At 35.7% G+C, this 21,978-nt stretch overlaps 3 protein-coding genes across 3 annotated transcripts; 2 read left to right on the forward strand and 1 right to left on the reverse strand.

The window, feature by feature from the left end:
- Window positions 1–3,012: 3,012 nt before the first annotated feature.
- Window positions 3,013–5,220, reverse strand: LOC145685485 (uncharacterized). Its single transcript, XM_081757881.1, has one exon. The coding sequence runs from the start codon at window positions 5,218–5,220 to the stop codon at window positions 3,013–3,015; it is 2,208 nt and encodes a 735-aa protein (XP_081614007.1).
- Window positions 5,221–11,344: 6,124 nt separating this feature from the next.
- Window positions 11,345–13,093, forward strand: LOC145685486 (uncharacterized). Its single transcript, XM_081757882.1, has 2 exons — window positions 11,345–11,978; window positions 12,249–13,093. The coding sequence occupies exons 1-2, from the start codon at window positions 11,345–11,347 to the stop codon at window positions 13,091–13,093; spliced, it is 1,479 nt and encodes a 492-aa protein (XP_081614008.1).
- A 132-nt stretch (window positions 13,094–13,225) lies between these two features.
- LOC145685487 (uncharacterized) lies at window positions 13,226–16,258 on the forward strand. Its single transcript, XM_081757883.1, has one exon. It carries the CDS (start codon window positions 13,226–13,228, stop codon window positions 16,256–16,258), a length of 3,033 nt encoding a protein of 1,010 aa, XP_081614009.1.
- Window positions 16,259–21,978: the final 5,720 nt, after the last annotated feature.

Below are 21,978 nucleotides of genomic sequence, written 5' to 3' on the forward strand. Positions count from 1 at the left end.
GGAAACTTTTTACGTACAGGCTTATGCAGGGTATAAGTCGATTGTTCTTTTACCCACTGTTGCACTTTGTGTAAAGGAATAGATTTCTTCACAGCTCTCCATAATGCAGTAGCAGTTGAAAACGAGGCAGGGTGTGAAGGGTTATAATAAATAGCGGCCAGCTTCTTCATATTTTATAATCACACCATCTGTTGACAACTTTACGTTTACGTGGTGGCTCCTCCTCCTCCTCCTCCTCTTCTTCTTCCTGTTTTGGATCAGCGGCAGATGATGTCAGCTTACGAATATATTCTATACGTTGTGGGTTGCCTATATACTCTAAAGGTATATTGGATTTTGCTAACAGTACAGCAAAGGGTTCCCAACCTGTAGGGGGAATATTTTTCTTGCGATACCTGACAAAATCTGCTATTAGATCTACTATATTAGCTCCAGGAATTAATTTATTATAAATATTAACATTACCACTGTCATCCCAATGAATGTTGGAATTTTGTTTTAATCTACGTAATAAAGGTCTTGCTTTACGCAGACAATTTTCGGGAAGAGTAGATAGCATTTCATCGTCCTCATCCTCCTCCTCCTCCTTCTTAGTACCAACACTAGTTGATGTTGTTGCAGTAGGTTTTTGCACAATGTGTAAATATTTTTGTAACACCTCTTTATAGCGTATCCATTTTTCTTCAACACTCATATTTTTATTATTTAAAATATTTTTCATCTCATCATCTAAATTAGATATAGTTTGATATTGGTGCAATTTTTCTGGTGCAATTAAAACAAGCTTTTGTGCATGCTGCATAATTATTTAATTAAAGTAGATAGTATACCTCCAATAATAGGTGCAAGCAAAGCAGTAAGAAACCCACCTTTTTGTACAATTATTCGTTTTTTCTTCTGTTTTAATGATGGACCTTTTTTCGCTAAATACCTCAATTCCTTTCTATACCTTTTTAATCTATTTTTCTCTTTTTTATTTAACGGAACATTTCCTTGTAATACGTTATAGGAACATTCACAAATAGAGCGAATTAATTCGGGATCAGCATTTTGTAAAATTGCTTGGCGTACTTTGGGTTTTGCCTTTGCTAAAAGTTTTAGTAAATGTGCACTCTCTTTGCTAATCATTTTTTTTGTAGCTATTATATTAAAATTGAGTATTAAAACATATCAGTTATTGAGATTATTTTTTTTTACCGGTACATAAACATAATTGTAAGAATCTGAGGGGAAAATTTTTGTTCGAACACGATGTTCGTCTGGAGTGCCCTGTTTTAAATCAAAAACCAAATAACTATGAGGATCTTGTGTTGCGTCCTGATAGGCTTCCTGTACAAATTTTGTGTTACCAGGATATAATTGGCGTGCTAGATAATTAATTTGAGCCTGGTCTCTGGGGTTTTTAAAACATATTATATAATGGCAATTTAATGATATGTCTCGCATACCTTTAGCTTGATGAAACAAATTTTGTGTTATAAAAATAACACTTAAATCTCGGTGGTGGCTACCTTTAGTAAAAAAGTCAACAATTCGTGTATCACACTCTCGCATTAAATCGTCAATAATTACCAGATGGGGGCCAGCTTGTGCCGGAAAATCATCTATTTTGGGGAGCCCTTCTTTAAATGTACAACCTGAGGATAGAGTTTCATACAGAGGTTGCCACTCACCATAACACCATACTATATTTTTCCATTTTTCGGCATAATGTTTTAAAAACTCTTTTACAAAATATGATTTACCACACCCAGTGGGACCAGCTATAATACAAGTAAATGGGTGTTGAAACTCCATATTCTGTTACACCACAAAATAATTATGGATATAATAACATATTATTATTACGATTCAGACGGTAGATTGGTAGCAGTAGTAGTAGTAGTAAATTCAGGCATAATTGTTTACAACTTAACATAATTGAGAACTAGTAATTATGCTCCACTGAATGCACGGCAAATGAAGCTGGAGTTTTCGCCATGTACAATCACTGAAATTTACCTGACCATTACTATCGTCATCTGACGATTGAATAAAACACTGACGAATACCGTTAAGAGTATCTGACAATGATATTTTATAATTTTCACTAATGAAAAATTGTGTAGGCAATGAAGAATTTGTATCAGCATTAAAGTAGTTTTCAATAAATGAATAATATGATAGAAAAGTATACCACTCATCAGGTGAAAGACGAATACGATCATAGTAATTATGTAAAATGATAATAACAGAAAATTCTCCCCCACCATCGTATGCTAGACCAACACATACCTCGATTTCATCGAAATAAAAATAATAACGATTTAAAATTTGATTATCCATTTTTTTTACTCTCTACTTAATTAAAAACTATCGTTTCTACTAATACTGTATTTACCCTATTCGATTTCTTTTATATCGAAACTCCATTTTCTCTCTCTTTTATATTTCTTCAAAAAAAATAAAATATTTATCAATCACCCAATAACATAGAAACTAATTCTAGTTGAATACGATTTGCTGTGACAGTATCTTCAACAAAAGTAACTTTAGAAAATTTACCCTTCACAACACATTCATATAGATATTTACTTATTAGAGGAGCAAGTGTAGAACATGAAGAAATTGCTTCATCAATACATGGGAAATAGTAACATATTTTTTTCCATGTAGAAAAATCTATTTCAACTCTACTATTATCATCATTTGCACAAATATACATTAAATTATCATCGTCATTATTAGCGTCAAGTATTACTTTCGTTTTCTCACTTAGTGCGTATTCAGTTGCATTCTCACCTTCTCTAAAATAATCATTTATATACATGGAATATGATAAAAACCTGGACCATTCATTAATTGATAACACAATACATTCATTAACAATGCGTAATTTTACAAACACATAAAATTTATAATCACTACTATATTTCAAATATACACAAAGATCAGTGGAATTATCAATGAAGTAAAAAGAACTTAAAAGTTGTTTTTTATCCATAATTATCTATTTACACAACTTATTCTTTTTTACAATAGTCTATTTCTCTTAAAGCCATAAGGCACTGTATCATAACTTCCTTCAACTCTTTTGCGTTTTGTGTGTACCAATTGATAGGTTTTCGTTTCCTCTTTGCTGATAATTTTGATGTCTTTTGTGCGAGCAATTTTGCAAGGGTTTGACACACTTACAGGAGGGGCATCATTCAGAACCATATTTCTAATTTGTTCGAAATTCACAATTTTCATTGTTTCACTATTTAGAGTAATTCCCCTCACCTTACAACAGGTCTTTGTTGTATCTCCGCTGAATACCTCGTACGCATAATTTTTGGTCTCGCCGCTACAAAATTCATTAATATATGCATTGGGACCTACATTATCTATTTCATTTTTTAACTCGCCGAAATAATCCCCAAGAGGTAATTTTATGCCTCCAGCTCTTACTATATAAATGAGACTATCCGTATCCATATATAACACATCTTTATCTAGCTTCTCTAAATAACTGTATAATTCTAAGCGACCATGCATAGTAGTATACGCAGCCAATATTACATTAGTATTTTTTAACGGAATAATTGCATCATCCAAAATCTTGTAATTTAATAATAATGCATCTTCATCAATTGGAATTACCTGTGTTACCTCAGTATTACTGTCGGTTAATTTATCATAAAATATGGCAGGTTCTCGAATAATTTGTGTGTGCGTCATATTATCATTCTGAGCAAATTTGCCCCATAAACAATTCAGTGCTAATTTGCAAATACTTTTTCGTGCTTTGTTTTTATTACCAATTTTCCCTTTGTCTAGTTGTACTCCCTCTCTTTCATAATAATCCTTAATATATTTATTTTTCTGTTCTTCACTTTTACACCATTTAGGCCAACCATGAGCTTCTGTTTTCAATTTCATGAACAAATTTATATAATCTGTAAATAAGCCACCTTCTTTTTTAACAGGATCATATTGCACTACTTTATATTCCCATACCTCATGCATTTCTAATATTTTATAACCTTTCTCTTGGGCTTTACGTACTTCGTCCACCACCCACGTCCCAGTGAGGGCCCTCTCCGCATCACTATGCTCACAGTCCTCTGTATTTAGAGTGTCCGCGCATCTACGACACAGAGGGAACAGAAGTTTATGATTGCTGCGATACGGAAGGACGGGGTGATACAAATCCCGGGGAGGAAGTACTGTACATTTTACGATACCCTCAAATTTATCTATTGCAGGACAATCGGCACCCACATAGATTTTTGGGTGCCCTATGGGATATTTTTTCACCTTGCAACAGTAGGGGTATAACGAAATGACGTCCACGTAGTGCACCTCCTCCCCGGGGGCAGTCTTATAGTAATATTTAACAGCGGAACATCGACCCCCATATAGAGCATCTCTAGGTTTGATAGGATCTTTTCTACATAGGGGGTGATGTGCCACCAATTCTGCAATTTGTGGATTTTTACGTAGTTCATTCTTCCGTTCACACCCCCACATTTCATGAACTACGTAGCCCAAGTTTTTTAAATGATTAATTTTTCTAATGGTGTTTTCATAGCGTATTTCAAGAGTGGTATGCGGATCATTATATATAGGTTTATCACGCCCTACTTTAAAACATTTAACACATCCGTGATAGAAACAACCTTCATATTCCCATACATGGATCTGTTCATCTATACGTGCATGACCATCTATTTTTAAAACACCATTTAGAACCATTTCCTTTCCATTTGCTGCGTGCTTGATTGTAATACCTAATCTTTCTTGTTCGTAAACCAACCATTGAATCGCTTCGATGGACTGTTGATCTAAACAACGATAACCATTATGAGGAATAATACCTATAGTCTGTTCTTTGAGAAACTTGCGTCGAAATACCAGATTACAAGCCGAGGCTATACTAATTGCTTCGACTAGTGGATTAACATCAGTTATTTGCTGGAATTCTACTTCGAATTTAATACATGCCTTCCGTAGAAGGTTAACATCCATGCGACAATAACGAATTAATTCTTCTTTAAAATTAAATGTCTGATTTGAGGATTTTTCATACCATTTCATAAACTGTTTTTGTTCTTTTTCCTTCATATACTGAAAACCATAGCATTTAGGGTCGGGCATAGGCCCTTCATAACTTTGATTATCTTTCGTATTAAAATAGTGTGGGAAATAACCTTTTGTTTCTTCTATGTCAAATGCATCAGATAATTTTGATAGAGCCATCGGAAAGAAATTAATACTATCAATGAATTTTAAATATTTACAATCAATACTCATTATTTTACACCCCTTCATTATGACGCTTGGAGTCCATCGTTTCGCTGATATCATTGCACGCAGGATAAAATGTGCATCATATCCTTTTGCATTATATGCAATGCATATAACTTTATTAATATTGGATGGTTTACTGCATAAATACTCCAGAAAATCAGTAACACACTCTTCACCATAAAAAATGTTTTCCTTTCTGTTGCAAATAGTATATGAATTACCCTCGCTATTCTCAAGACAATGATAACATACTTGCTGTGTGATTACCAAATTAGGCACATGTTCACGGAATATTTCATCTTGCCTACACTCAATGTCATATAATATCATCATCCATTTTCCTACGTTTGAATATTTTCGTGATTGCATGTAACATAAATGACGGTGGGGCATCATTTTATCACAGTTTATACAGAATGTTTCCCCACACTGGTGAGGATTTCTATTTTTCTTGATAACATACGCTTTAAGACATATTTTACATACTTTTAACTGTGAGCACAAACCTGATTTTATATGATACGCCATACATTCGTTACCGTAAAAACATCTGTTACAATTATTACAATTTAATACTTCATCTGTCTTCTTACATGGAGGATTTTTTCTACATTTATTGCATAATGCCTTACAGTGCCCTATATGCTTTTCTTTCATATTATATCTCTTATGGCATGTTTCGCAAAAGTATGAACAACTAAATGCAGCACATAGATTGGTAATAACATTGTAATGATTATTTATCAGGAGTAAATTAATTTTCTTCTCACCACCGATGCCCTCGAAAAATGTTTTCTCCCCCGTCAAATCGTCGTACACTGTAATCGTATAATCAGTTAAATATGATTGAATTAGTTTTAATTCAGGTATGCCACCACCATGCATCAAATTAACGCCAGAACTCTTACACAATAATTTAGCTTCTAAAGTCATAAAGTTCTTTTTTTGATTATAATAGGGTTGAGACGCATTTTTATTCCCTTTGTTATCAATGAGCCCTTTAGCAACTACAAGGGCGTGAGCAAGGCAACTACTATCTTTATTTTTAATAACGACTATACCATTGCATTTTTTCATATATTCTTCATCAGAGGAAAAATTTTGACTTTTCCTCCCTTCGCCTATAGGTAAAGCCACATGATGAAAATCAATAACAAAACGATCTTGTTCCATAAATTTTGCATTTGACTGAATGACTCGATTCAGAGCCTCCCAGACGAAGTCTTCACCGACATTCGCTGCTTCTCGAAATGAAAACCAAAACGATCTATCTGGATTATTCTGATTCCATAATGTCAGCCCTACCTGATGGTGGGAATCTACATCCTCCATCAACATATTCAATAGTTGAGCAATTCCACTTCGCAACCAGGTAATTGGGTTTTCCCCTTCAGGGGTTCTCGCAAGTTGTGCAGTTATCATTGTACCATTCATTCGGAATTTTTTGTACTTTCTAGTTATTTTGCTAATGATTGTAATTTTACTAGAACTTTCCATTTTTTATTGCTTTATTCTATCAACTAACAATTATTGGGGCTGTTCCCACTATAGAACACCAAGAAGTGTTTTTTCCAATAACGTTTTAGTGATATTTTCTAAAACTGAAAATAGTATTCTACCAACTATAGCAATTATTTACGAAAACCTATATCTCACGTATTTCCGCTGTTTGATGCTTTTACTGTAATTTGGGCTGTTCCCACTATAGTACACCAAGAAGTGTTTTTTCCAATAACGTATTCTTCCTAACGGTTTAGTGATGTTTTCTAAAACTGAAAATAGAGAAAAGCAAATTATTACATTTCTTACATTGCAAAATCATCCAAAAAAATCGCTTATTAGGCGTATCCCACATAAACTAATATTTATGGAAAAGAAGATATAATATTCATAATTAGCATGATTGAAAACATCGAATATTTCATCAACCAACCAACTATAGCGCAAGTTATGAGGAACACTTACAAATCCACACCGAAAATTTTGACAAAGTTCAAAACTAGCTTATTTTAAAAAAAATCTATATTCGGCTTATTTTTGGCCGCTGTGACACCGGGTTTTCACGAACGTACTCAACACAACGTATATTTCAAAAAATAATCTATCACGGGTGGGGTTATGAGGAACACTTACAAATCCACACCGAAAATTTTGACAAAGTTCAAAACTAGCTTATTTTTAAAAAAATCTTTATTCGGCTTATTTTTGGCCGCTGTGACACCGGGTTTTCACGAACGTACTCAACACAACGTATTCTTCAAAAAATAATCTATCATGGGTGGGGTTATGAGGAACACTTACAAATCCACACCGAAAATTTTGACAAAGTTCAAAACTAGCTTATTTTTAAAAAAATCTATATTCGGCTTATTTTTGGCCGCTGTGACACCGGGTTTTCACGAACGTACTCAACACAACGTATATTTCAAAAAATAATCTATCATGGGTGGGGTTATGAGGAACACTTAAAATCTGCACCGAAAATTTTGACAAAGTTCAAAACTAGCTTATTTTTAAAAAAATCTATATTCGGCTTATTTTTGGCCGCTGTGACACCGGGTTTTCACGAACGTACTCAACACAACGTATATTTCAAAAAATAATCTATCACGGGTGGGGTTATGAGGAACACTTAAAATCTGCACCGAAAATTTTGACAAAGTTCAAAAAATACTTACCCTTAATTCACACTTAAAATTCACTTCACTGTTCTCACACACTGCACACGATGTTATCTTCTTGCACGCCGACGAATAACTGACTGAGAATTGCTTCGAACCTCACCCCTTATATAGTGTTCTGCTTTCCTCTGATTGGCTAAAATAAAACTCTTTTTCATTGGAGCAAAATCTACAAGTCAAGTATCTCATTGGCTAAAATAAAACTATTTACTATTGGCTCCGAACAAAAACGACTAAGATATGTGCTAAATATTTTCTACGTCCATTTTGGGTAGCCAAAATTCATAAAATGGCCCATATCTCGAAAACGGTCAAAAATATCGAAAAAATAATCGAAAAAATCCCCCCGTACCTCACCCCTTGTCGTTTTTAGACATGAGGAACCCATGGAACCATGTTTCAATCTTGTACGACAAGTGTGGGGGGCCACGGTGGCCCCGAAAAAAACTTCTCTTGAAAACTGTAAGAGATAGAGCAGCCATAACACATTGAAGTGCTGTTTCTCGTCTTTCATGGTTAATATTTTCTAAGTCCATTTTGGGTAGCCAAAATTCATAAAATGGCCCATATCTCGAAAACGGTCAAAAATATCGAAAAAATAATCAAAAAAATCCCCCCGTACCTCACCCCTTGTCGTTTTTAGACATGAGGAACCCATGGAACCATGTTTCAATCTTGTACGACAAGTGTGGGGGGCCACGGTGGCCCCGAAAAAACTTGGTGTCCAAAAATCATAAAATGGTCCATATCTCGAAAACGGTCAAAAATATCAAAAAAATAATCGAAAAAATCTCCCCTTTATAAATCCCCTTGCCGATTTTACACATGAAGAACCCAAGGAACCATGTTTCAATCTTGTACGACAAGGGTGGGCCAAGTTGCCAAAAAAAACTTCGGATCGTCATATCTCGAGAACGGTGAGAGATAGAAATAAAATTTTAACGGCATACGATTTAGGATCATCAAATGTATAATCTACCCAAGTTTGGTAAACAAACATCGCCCAACTTTCAACTTTTTCGAAAATCGAAATTTTTTGCCTCTAGACCGTCATATCTCGAAAGCGGTAAGAGATAGAGCCACATTTTTGACCGGTCTTTCCAGTGGAGTGCACATATACAGAGTTTCAAAAACTCAGAAACCAGATGGGTCGAAATTTTGAAAAATTCGAATCGTTATATCTGGAAAACGGTGAGAGATAGAAATAAAATTTTAACGGCATTCGATTTAGGATCATCAAATGTATCATCTACCCGAGTTTGACAAACATCGTGCAACTTTCAACTTTTTCGAAATCAAAATGTTTGTCTCTGCTAGAACAAGTCTTGTCCACCACATCTGAGCCCTACTGTGTTGAATGCTTCCTTATTATCTGCTATGTTAAAATAGGGATTGGAAAATATGCCATACTCTTTTTTTTTTTTTTACCTCTGCTAGGGGTTGAACTGGTACAGGGAATGAATCTTATGTAATATCTGCTATGTTCAAATAACGAGTACACTCCTGCTATGTTAAAATAGGGGTTGAAAAATATGCCATACTCTTTTATTACCTCTGCTAGGGGTTGAACGAGTACACCATAGCTGTTTGTCTACTATGTAATCTGTGCTATGTTTGTAATCTCCATGTATTCTCTGCTATGGTAAAATAAGGGGTGGAAAAAGTATGTAGTCTTATGTATTATCTGCTATGTTACGTACTCTTATGTGCACTTTTATGTGTTCGTAGGGGTTGAAAACGAGTACACCTTTGTTATGTGTTACGTGTTATCTCTGCTCTTCTATGTGTTCGTAGGGGGTGGAAAATATGCTCATTAAAGGGAACGAGTACACCCCCTAAAATGTGCTCATAAAAGGGAACGAGTACACCCCCTTAAAAGTGCTCATAAAAGGGAACAAATTCACCCCTAACATGGAGGTCGTAAAAGACCATGAGTTGACGGGGCGTGGGTCATAGCGTATCGTGAGACAGTGGAAAATTGAGTCCTTGCTCTCAGGAGACCATGGAAAAAAAGGCGATTTTTCAGCTACCGGGTGTCAGGTGCCCCCCACCTACTTATATGCGTTCTTCGAAAGGATACGCGAATAGAAAAGATTTTTGACTGAATATTAATACTAATTCCCTGTTTTCAGTCGATATTTAATTAACTCGTTTATATGGTTTTGGCCAGTATTGATCCTACATATTTGAAAATATTCACTTTGTAGAAATTATTATTTAATGTGTTAACGTATCCATAATTTGCAGTGTCACAGTCACGACGAACTTTCATTAGTTCTATTCTATTAGTATTTAGTTGTTACTGCGTTTACTTCTACACTGATGTCTCTACAGGAGTTTAATGAAACCTCTCCATCTCACTTTATTGTGCTCATATTTACATCATCAGTAAAAGCCATAATCTGGTGAGTGCTATTCACCTCTAAGTCCTAGTTGCTATAGCTGATTTGCCTTAGGGTCTGTTTGGGATTATTTGTGTATTTAACAGTGTGTGTGCCTTTAGCTGGCAACAGTGTTCAAGTTGCTTAACGTTTTTCTATTGTTTGGGGAATAGTGTGTGAATGTGGAGGCAGCAAGAACATGCAGTTTTGGTGGACCATATATCATGGTCGAAATCATACAACATATCACAAACAATAAGCCATCGTATCATAAACATTTACAACTAAAGACCTTGTGAACATGTTTATTCTCGTGTATTATTTTTGTGTGCAAACTGAAGGTGTAATCATTAAATACAGTGAATTTATATTTGGTTGCATTCATGTGGTGTACGAATCAAGCCTTACAGTCCACTAGTATGAATATTGTTTTTAGCATTGTTATTGTACTTTAGTGAAGTAACAAATACATACATTCATATTGTACATTTGGTCCTATCCGGGCCACATGAGTGCGAAGATTTCTGAGAATTGTTCTGTGCTGTTGTGAAGAGAAATGTGTTTGTGTCGGCCTATATGTGGTGCTATCACGTACGTTGGACAATAATCACGTTTGTGTAGGCGGACAGCTGTTGTACCAGGACCAGGCTTCTGGAGTATATTTCATAGGTAAAAAAAAAAAAAAAAAAAAAATCATAATCAGGTCAGTAGTTTTTTATTCTTCATATTTCTGCGTAGCATTTAATCATGAGTGAATCACACCAGCGTCTTTTAAGGCAAAGATCTGCATACAGAGGCCAATTAACAAGAATAAACACTTTTGTTCAGGCCTTTGATCCAAATGAAGGCAATATAGAAGAAATACGTGCACGCTTAAAACATCTAAATAACGTCTGGTCAAAGTTGCAGGAGGTGCAAGATACTATTGAAATTGATCAAATCGAACCCGAAGCGGAAGCAGTTAACGTTCGTGCAGAAATTGAAAATGTGTATTTTTCTTTAGAGGCTCAAATGCAAGCACTTGTTGTAAAGCATGGAAATAAAGAATCAGCTGTTAATAATAACACTAGCAGTAGCGCACAAGTTAAATTACCGGTCATACAGTTGCCTGCATTTGACGGGAACTGTAAACATTGGTTATCATATAAGGACACTTTTACATCTCTTATTCACGAGAATAAAGACATTTCCACAGTACAGAAGTTTCAGCACCTCCGAACTTCTCTTAAGGGCGAAGCGTTAAACCTAATTGAAAATTTACCAATTACCGAAACAAATTATTCAGTAGCATGGCAATTACTCGTTGACAGGTATTCAAATAAAAGGCTAATTGCTTCTTCTTACATTCACGAAATACTACAAATCAAGCCAGTGTATAAAGAAAATGTAAGTGAACTTCGCGCTTTTATAAATACAGCTACCAGCAATATAAATGCGCTACAAGCACTTGAGCCAAACGTAAACCTCACAGACGTAATTTTGACCCAACACTTTGTATCAAAATTAGACGCTAGTACTAGAAAGTCATGGGAGCTTCAAAATACGAATTCTAATTTTCCTGCTTTATCAGAATTCTTTTCGTTTTTAGAGAAACGTTGTCAGGTGCTTGAGAACATGAGAACTAGTATTGATGGTGTGAAGCAGGGTAGTAGCGTACAAAACAAGCAAACAAAAAGTATTCAGTCATCAAAGACTTATTTATCAACATTTTCAAATGCATGCGAATTTTGTAATAGCCAGCATCCCTTATATTCTTGTTCGTCTTTTGTGAATGCGGGACACAGCCAAAAATTAGAGTGCATTCGTAAAAATAAATTATGCATGATTTGTTTGAAAAGTGATCATTTTTTGAAGAATTGTAAATCGAGAGGTTGTAAAAAGTGTTCCAAAAAGCACAATACATTATTGCATGTAGACGTAACAAAGGACAAATCAGTGCGGTTTCCAAGTGTAAGCAGTGCCGCGGTGCAAGAGCGTAGTAACAACTCAGATTCCAGTGAAAATTTAGGGCAAGTGTCATATTGTGCATTAAAGGCTAGGCCTAACGCAAGAGTGTTGTTATCTACTGCAATAGTAAAAGTAAGGGATAACAAGGGAAATTTGGTTCCTTGTCGCGCGCTTCTAGACAGTGCTAGTCAGACCAATTTCGTAACAGAGAATTTGGTGCAACAATTGAACATCAAAGGGTATAGACAGTATACTCCAATTCAAGGTATAAATCAATCAATATCTAATACAAAGTACTCTGTAGATATTTGTGTCCATTCATGTGTTAACACATTTTCATTGAATATAAGTTGTTCAGTTCTCCCTCACATTACAAGTAAACTACCGGAAGAAAGAATTAATTATGACGATTGGAACATTCCCAAGGACACTGTTCTAGCAGATCCTACTTTTAATGCGCCTGGGGTAATAGATATTCTTTTAGGTGCGGAAGTATTCTACATAATTATGAAGTCAGGACACAAAACACGGCCAGGTGATTTTCCAGTGCTTCAGGAGACAGAATTGGGATGGATCGTGGCAGGACGCATTCCTCAAGAACGTGACCCCCATATTCCATTAGCAACATGTTTTGTAAAGACAAACATAGATCTACAGCAACAACTTCAAAAATTCTGGGAACTAGAAGAAATTACTGTTACACCTAGATCAAGCGAAGAGCTTGCATGTGAGCGACATTTCGTTCAGAATACAACAAGAATACAGGGCGTTTCATTGTACGATTGCCTTTGCTTGAAGACCGTACAGTTTTAGGCGATTCTTATCAGCAGGCATTGGTTAGATTAAAGCAATTGGAAAGAAGATTCGATCAACACCCGGACTTTGAAGCTAAATATTCGGAATTCATGCAAGAATATGAAGATCTTGGTCACATGGTAAGGATAGATGAGCGTAAAAAGGAGGACGTTCAACGTTGCATACTATTTGCCACATCATGCAGTTTTTAAGCCCACAAGCTCTACAACGAAGCTCCGTGTGGTGTTTGATGCTTCAGCAAAATCTGACAGCGGAAAAAGCCTCAACGACATTCTCTTAGTTGGTCCTACAATACAGCAAGATTTGTTTTCTATCATTTTGCGCTTCAGAACTCATTCGGTGGTATTCACTGCAGATATCGCTAAGATGTATCGCATGGTCAATGTTCATCCAGAAGACACGCCATTACAACGTATATTGTGGAGAAGATCTAGAAATGAACCGATTCAAGTTTTTGAGTTGAAAACACTAACGTATGGTACGGTATGTGCTTCATTTGTGGCCACAAGATGCCTACAGCAATTAGCAGATGAAGAAGAGCATAATTACCCTGTAGCAGCAGAAATATTACGTCGAGACTTCTATATTGACGATGTTTGTAGTGGCATGAGCAACATACAGCAAGCTCTAGAGGTCCAGAAGCAATTGATAGAGTTACTGGGAAAGGGAGGTTTTATACTTAGGAAATGGAGTTCGAATGATCCAAGGTTATTGGAATCCATCTCGCCAGAGCTTCGAGAAGTGCAGCGTCCAATCCAGTTCCATGAGGGCCAAGGCGTCAAGGCATTAGGATTGTCATGGCATCCAGACAAGGATATGTTTCTCGTTGAAAGCAAGACGACACCAGTGAAGGTTCAAGAGTGCATTACTAAACGCCAGATTGCTTCAATCATTGCCACTATATTCGATCCATTAGGAGTAATTTCACCAGTTGTCATTTCATACAAAATATTTTTGCAAGAATTGTGGCGGCAAAAGGTTCAATGGGACAACAGTATACCAATGGAATTAGCAAAGAAATGGACTCAATTATACAAGCAACTTCCATTAATCAATCAGATTAAATTCGATAGATATGTACTTGTTCAAGGAGACATAGCGGAGATTCAGATCCATGGTTTTTCAGATGCTTCTCAAAGAGCATATGGAGCTTGCATTTATATGCGATCGATCAATCAACAAGGAGAAATATCAGTTAAGTTATTGTGTGCTAAATCACGTGTGGCCCCAGTCAAGAAAATCACTCTCCCACGTCTGGAGTTATGCGCAGCAGTTGTTTTGGCAAAGTTAGTTCACAAGATTTTACCAATTTTAAAATTGAACATAAGTAGCGTCCATCTATGGACCGACTCCCAAATTGTGTTAGCATGGCTAGCTTCTCCGTGCAACAAATGGAAACCTTTCGTGGCCAACAGAGTAGCTCAAATTCAAGACTTAACTGACGTTAGCTGTTGGAAACATGTAACTTCTTCAGACAACCCTGGAGACTTGATTTCAAGAGGAATAGATGCAGTTTCCATAAAGGACAATTCATTATGGTGGCACGGTCCACAATGGCTTTCTAGTTTAGAATCTAATTGGTCAGTCATAAGTAAGGATTCACTGCAACCAGATCAAGTTCCAGAGAGTAAGGGAACCATAACATTGACAGTCACTTTAGACAATTGGTGCAATGAAACCATAACAAGATTCTCAAAATTGTCAAGGTTAGTTAGAACAATAGCATATTGTAGACGTTTTGTTCATAACATCAGACACAAGCAAAACAAACTAACAGAAGGTCTTTCAGTACAAGAACTTCATACAGCGCTCCATGTTTGCATCAAATGGACACAAGAAATTGAATTTCACAGCGAATTACAGCATCTTCGTGATGGAAACATTGTTCCGCCAAGAAGTAAATTGAACAACTTACATCCATTCTTAGATAGTGAAGGCGTGATCCGAGTTGGAGGAAGATTGGAGAATAGTCAACTTCCGTTTGACGCCAAACATCAAATAGTTCTGCCTTCAAACCAACACTTAACAAAACTTATAGTTGAAGCAGAACACTTAAGATTACTTCATGCTGGACCCCAATTATTAATATCATCACTACGCCAGAAATATTGGATCATCAGGTGCAAACAGGTAGTAAAACAAGTGATCCATCATTGCTTCACGTGTTTCAAGTTAAAGGCCAGTGGTTCAAAACAACTTATGGGACAGTTGCCAGCAGCTCGTGTGCAGCAAGCCAGACCATTCCTAAACGTAGGCGTGGACTACGCTGGAGCGTTTTACATAAAATCAGGAGCAGTTAGAAATAGATCTGTACGTAAGGCATATGTTGCATTATTTGTTTGTTTATCCACCAAGGCAATACATCTGGAATTGGTAACAGATCTTAGTGCGCAGTCATTCATAGCAGCTTTACGCAGATTCATAGCCATACGAGGAAGATGTCTCAATATATACAGCGACAATGGCACAAATTTCGTTGGAGCCAACAACGAATTGAAAGAATTGTATCAGCTGTTTTCATCAGATCCTTTTAGTTCTCAAGTTCATGATTTTACATCGACCGAAGGAATTCAGTGGCACTTCATACCACCAAATTCGCCGCATTTTGGAGGACTATGGGAAGCCGGTATAAAATCAATGAAATACCATCTACTTCGTATTACAAAAGGTGCAGTGTTAACATATGAAGAGTTTGCAACATTACTCACACAGATTGAGGCCTGTCTCAACTCTCGACCACTTACAGTGCTATCAAGTGAGCCTAACGACATCAGTGTTCTCACCCCTGGACATTGTTTAATTGGAGAAGCACTTACAGCTTTACCAGAGCCTAACCTCACCGACCTACCATACAACCGCTTATCTCGTTGGCAGAAGATACAACAACTAAAACAACACATTTGGAAGAGATGGTCCCGAGATTATTTACATGGTCTTCAACAACGCTCTAAGACAACTTCACCGCAACACAATCTCAAGGTCGGAGATGTAGTTTTGCTGATTGAAGACAACGTTCCTGCATTGCAGTGGAAATTGGGCATCATTGAAAAAGTGTTCCCAGGAAAGGATTTCTTAGTTCGTGTAGTGACGGTTCGTACTACAACTGGAACATATAAACGTTCCATCAAGAAACTAGTTGCATTACCATATAACAAGGATTAGAATTGAGATTTGAGTAATAAAAAATAAGTACAGTTGTAACATTGCTTCAAGTTTTGTGTTCGTTTCGTTTTTTATATGTATCATTTTGTTTTATTTGGTCAGACCTTAGCTGACCAACAGGGGGGAGTATGTTTGGGATTATTTGTGTATTTAACAGTGTGTGTGCCTTTAGCTGGCAACAGTGTTCAAGTTGCTTAACGTTTTTCTATTGTTTGGGGAATAGTGTGTGAATGTGGAGGCAGCAAGAACATGCAGTTTTGGTGGACCATATATCATGGTCGAAATCATACAACATATCACAAACAATAAGCCATCGTATCATAAACATTTACAACTAAAGACCTTGTGAACATGTTTATTCTCGTGTATTATTTTTGTGTGCAAACTGAAGGTGTAATCATTAAATACAGTGAATTTATATTTGGTTGCATTCATGTGGTGTACGAATCAAGCCTTACAGTCCACTAGTATGAATATTGTTTTTAGCATTGTTATTGTACTTTAGTGAAGTAACAAATACATACATTCATATTGTACAGGGTCTATAGTGTGTTTTAGAACAAAATCGAATAATAATGAAGAAAACGCTTCTCTTTATTTCAGACCAATCTCAATGTAAAAGTTCGTAGGCAACTACCGTATTTTAGTACTCGGATTTTACTTTGGGGTTCAGTTAAATACATTCAAATTTATCTAACTAGTATTTTCGATATTAAAAAATTCGTGAAGAATGTTATAAAATCTTTCCTTTCTAACAGAGTCGTAGGCGTTTCTGAAATCAGTAAATAATTAATATACTGGAGTATAATATTTTTAGCTGTGTGTTGAGCCCTGTCAAAGTAATATTTCCATTTATTAAAAATACTATCCTTGTTCATGATAATTATTTCCTCCGCTTTCTTTAATATATAAGCGCGGTTTGGATATCCTTACTTAATTTCTTTGATGTTCTACCTGTCCCAAGTATTTTTGTTTTTACTACTATCTTCAGTTAATTCATTTTAGCCTATAAAAACATGTTTCTTTGTTCTAGATGTTTTTGAAGTTTCCCGCCTGATATCAACGACATTTTGTGCAGTTCTATAGTTTGGATTTTGTAGCCAACGCAGTTTTACCTGTTTCCTCTTCTCTGCTAGTTTAGTGCATTCCTGATCGGAACATAGTTTATTCCAATATATTGCTGTGCGCCCTAATTTTTCTTTTGCTGCAATTTTAATACTATTCCTAATTTTAAACTAGGTTTACCCAATGTTAGTTTATTCCTAACCTTCTAACACCGGAAATCTATTCGACATTTCAATCTGGTATTCTCCTCAAACCTAACACTCTTCTACTTGCTTTAAATTAAAAATCTCCGTTCCAGATGCTGAAGATTTCATCTTTTGGACAATAATCTCTCTCTTATAGGCGCTGCTACCAGCTAGTGGGCAGTGTCACAGTCAGTTTCTCTAAATGACCGGACATCAATTATGTTAGGCCGTCTTCTTTTATCTTTCCACTGAACTGTCTTCTTTTATCTTTTTTTTATCGTCATCAATTTGATTATGTGTTTTTCCATCTGATGAGGTCCAAGTATAAATATCACGATGTGTGAATACTGTAACGATATCTTTGTATTTTTAGTGTAATTCTAAATATCTTTTATTATACTTCTGGGCAATGTGTGATTTTAAATTATGCACTAACTAGTTAGAAGAAGAAGAAGATACGAAAAAAAAGAAATAGAATCAAATGATATAATAGTTCACGAACTATCATATAAAGTATGTATGCGTAAATGAAAGTGTATTTTATTTCAATAATTGTGTGCCACCATAAAAGCTAGGAAACCCAAACGCAACATAAACTGTTTTGAGAAAGTTTAGTGATATAATATAGATAAAAATATGACTGAGGACCTTGTATAACGAGTTACGTTATAATATTGTATTCTTTATCATAAGGTTTCTGGATGTGGCAAAGTTCACGAGTCTAACACCGTTGTAATTATTTTAGCTATTAATATTTTCATTCCCTACGATCGGTTTGAAAATATTCTCTCGATCTACCTTCGCATTGAGTTCTCCTAAAAGAATTTTCAAATGATAACGCGGTAGTCGGTCAAATACATGTTCTACTTCCTCGTAAAAATGGTCCTATATAACGTCATCCTTATCTTCTATTTGGGCATATAAATTTAGAATAATAATATCGCATCACTGAATCTGAAGAATAAGAAAATAGCATATCACTAATAAATCCAACATATCTAATTGCTGATACTATTCGTTCATGAACAAAAAACACTGTTTCTAGTTGTGATACTTTTTCCTTTCACATTGAATAAAACGTAAAATTTAGTGTTCGCATTTCTCCCTTTCCTTTCCATCTACCCTCCTATACTCGTACCAGGTGCATCATATATTTCCCTAATTCACTTGTTAGGGATTTTAATGCGCCTGGCCTAGAAAATCTTCTTATACTGAATGTTCCAAATTTCAAATCAATTTTATTATGCAGAGGACGTGTCAATTTATCAATCTTGGACCGAGGATTCTGAGAATATTTTTGAACAAGAATCTTTCTTTTTCCAGGATGATATTGTTAGCCTCAAGTGAAATCCCCAAGCTGGAGAACCACACTTTGTCGTTTGTCCGCGACTATTTATTCAATATATTCGCAACTAACTTCTAAATCTGGAGGCCTCCTCCTCTATCTGCAACCTGAGGACGGGCCATGTTGTGGTGACAGGAACCCACGTTACATCATATTGATATAAAATATTGCTGATTATATATACACTTATTTTATAACAACTGATTAACCATTATTTGTTAAACAAATTTAACTATTTCTCTTTTGAGCAGTTCGGTGTCAGACAATTTAACCATAACCTCCCAAAATGAGTAAGGAAATGTATTCTGCTAAACTTACTATATGAAAACATATTACCGTATGATTGAACTTGAGTTGTTCCATTATTTCACCTCTTACATTATTTCTGGATCCATGCGTATTCCATAATTTACCATTATATTGCACTATCTGTTTACCGTTAAATAGGACTCAAGAATGTTTAGAATAAAAATCTTGACATCCACGAAAATTTACACTAAAAACTGGGACATTATTAGCAATTAACTTACATAGTCACAGTTATGCACATGGTTTTTGTTGAAAGATAAAAATTAATTAAATAGTAGGTCAATACTCAACATGAGAGAGTGACAGAGAGTAGGTTCCTATTAGTTGAGTACCGGTGAATAACGAAAGCAGCATTTTTAAAACATAACACCAATAATATCAACTCATATTTTGAAAAAAAAAAAAAAACTGGGACATTTGGAGTTTTGAAGAATTTATGGGAGAACAAGTAATGTAAATCTAGGACTTTCTCAACTAAATCGTGGCGAATATGAGCCGTGCTCTTAAACCATTTGTCTCTGTTCCTCATTTCTGAAACAGAAATTGTCATCTTTCCAAAATAATGAGTGTGGGAGACTTGGAAGTCTAGAGCACAAGCACGTCAGCAAAGAAGCCGATGGTGGCTGAGGATATCAAAAGGGGACTTTCAGAGAAGCCGATGGTCGCCGAGACTACCAAAAGGGGATCAACAGAGGAGCCGATGGTGGCCGAGACTACCGAAAGGGGATCTACAGAGAAGCCGATGGTGGCCGAGACTACCAAAAGGTGATCAACAGAGGAGCCGATGGTGGCAGGGACTACCAAAAGGGGATCAACAGAGAAGCCGATGGTGGCCGAGACTACCAAAAGGGGATCAACTGAGGAGCCGATGGTGGCCGAGACTATCAAAAGGGGATCAACAGAAAAGCTGATGGTAGCAGAGAAGAGCAGCAAGGATGCCACTTTTGGTTAAGGAATTCGAAGAAAGGTTCGATTGGGGTCGTCGGTTTCCGAGAAGAACGACTATGAGGTCGATGATGAACTACGAAGTCGACGGTGAAGCTCGGAGAGGTGCCGAGGGCACAGATGAAATGCCAGAAATTGCTTGCTTAATAGAAAGGAAAGTGTTCTTTCTTTCTTTATCTTTTTTTAAAGAAACGAAATCATTAGGAAATGGACATAACATATTTTCGGCTGAAACTGTAATGTTGTGGAGAACGCATTCTAGTTTACTATTCTCTTGTTATCTTTTTGGTGCAAATGATGCTTACTAAAGGAAGCACATGGAATGATTTACTTGTTACAGATTGTAGGAGTTTTGCTGACTATTTTGATATATAAGTGTAGTATAAAATAATGAGATTGATTTTCTTTAAACGATAATTTTATTGGTTTTACAAATCAAGGATCTCACCTTCAAAATAGTCCATTTGGGCAGCTGCACAACGATGGAGACGTTATTTCTGTTCTTTGTAGCGGTGCTGGAAGGCTTCTTTTGGATTATTTTTCAGCTTGTCCGTTATGCTCTTCCGGATATTGTCCAAAGTACCGTTAATCAACGATAAGATCTCACAAGAGACTTTACTCTTTCTATATTGTCATCCGTTATTCATGTTGAAGACCTTTCCGCAAGAGATTCGCCTTATCCGTGTTTTCGCCATTCTAAAAAAGATTTCTACCATCTGCACACTTCCACCTGGATAGGTAATGCTTTCCATAATTTCTTCGTAACTTTTCGTAAGTTACAGTAGCGGATTCGTCAAGTTTTATACAAAATTTGGCAGAACATTTCTCAAACGCCATTGCTAGTCCATTTTCGTACCACATCTTTCAAAGGCAACTTCACTTTACAACGATAACGTTGCAATTGTAATTAATTTATAATTTATTTGTAAATGTGCTTAAAATATACCTGCACAAGCTATTATGAATATGGATCAGAGGCGAACTGTGTGAGCAGTTATTTCTAATTGAAAGAAATATGTGTTAATCTTTTTTTCGCTTGTCATTTTTTATACCGTTGCTATGGTGATGTGTAATGTAATAAGTGGTAATATCCGACATGTTGTGTAATGAATCAGTCAACGAATAGAATTATTCGTAAGTTTTAATAATTAAATAATATAAAAGCAAATAATTATAGTGACTTGTCTTATTACATATTGAACCAGGTAGTTTAATGGTGTTACGTGAACCTATTCTAGTTAATATATTAGTGTGTTAAAAGTAAATAAACTGTATATATGAAAACGTAACACTTCTATATGCAATGGAATAATTTATTGTTCCATAAATAATGGTGCCTTTCAACCGCGGGACCTTGTGTATGTCTTGAAGTTAAGTAAATACGGGGTATTGAAAATTTGTAATAAGACGTATGAATCTTCAGTTTACATATTTACGCAGTGGTCGAAAAATCGAACGTAAAGTAAATATGGCAAGTGAACAAAATAATGATCAAGTACTGTCAGACAATACTCAAGAATCCATGTCTCAATCTGTGGATAATAATCAAATTTTGCAAATGTTTAAGCAATTAACACAACAAATCAATGATCTTAAGCAAGATCAAACACAGAAGTTTGAACATTTTCAGCAAAGTCAAACGCAACAAATCAATGATCTTAAGAACGATCAAACTCAACAAATTAGCGATCTCAAGGAAGACCTTAAAAATAGGTTAAATCAGCAAACTTTAGACTTTGAAGAGAAGTTTGAACAGTTACAACATTGTCATGAAAATAAACTGAAAGCTAATTCAACAAGAATTTGTGCGTATGAATCAGAGTATTGTGACTAAATTTGAAAAATATGATGAAAAACTGGAAGAAGTTGAA

Source organism: Thermobia domestica, chromosome 5 (assembly GCF_964235325.1).
Source record: "Thermobia domestica chromosome 5, izTheDome1.hap1.1, whole genome shotgun sequence".
NCBI lineage: Eukaryota > Metazoa > Arthropoda > Insecta > Zygentoma > Lepismatidae > Thermobia > Thermobia domestica.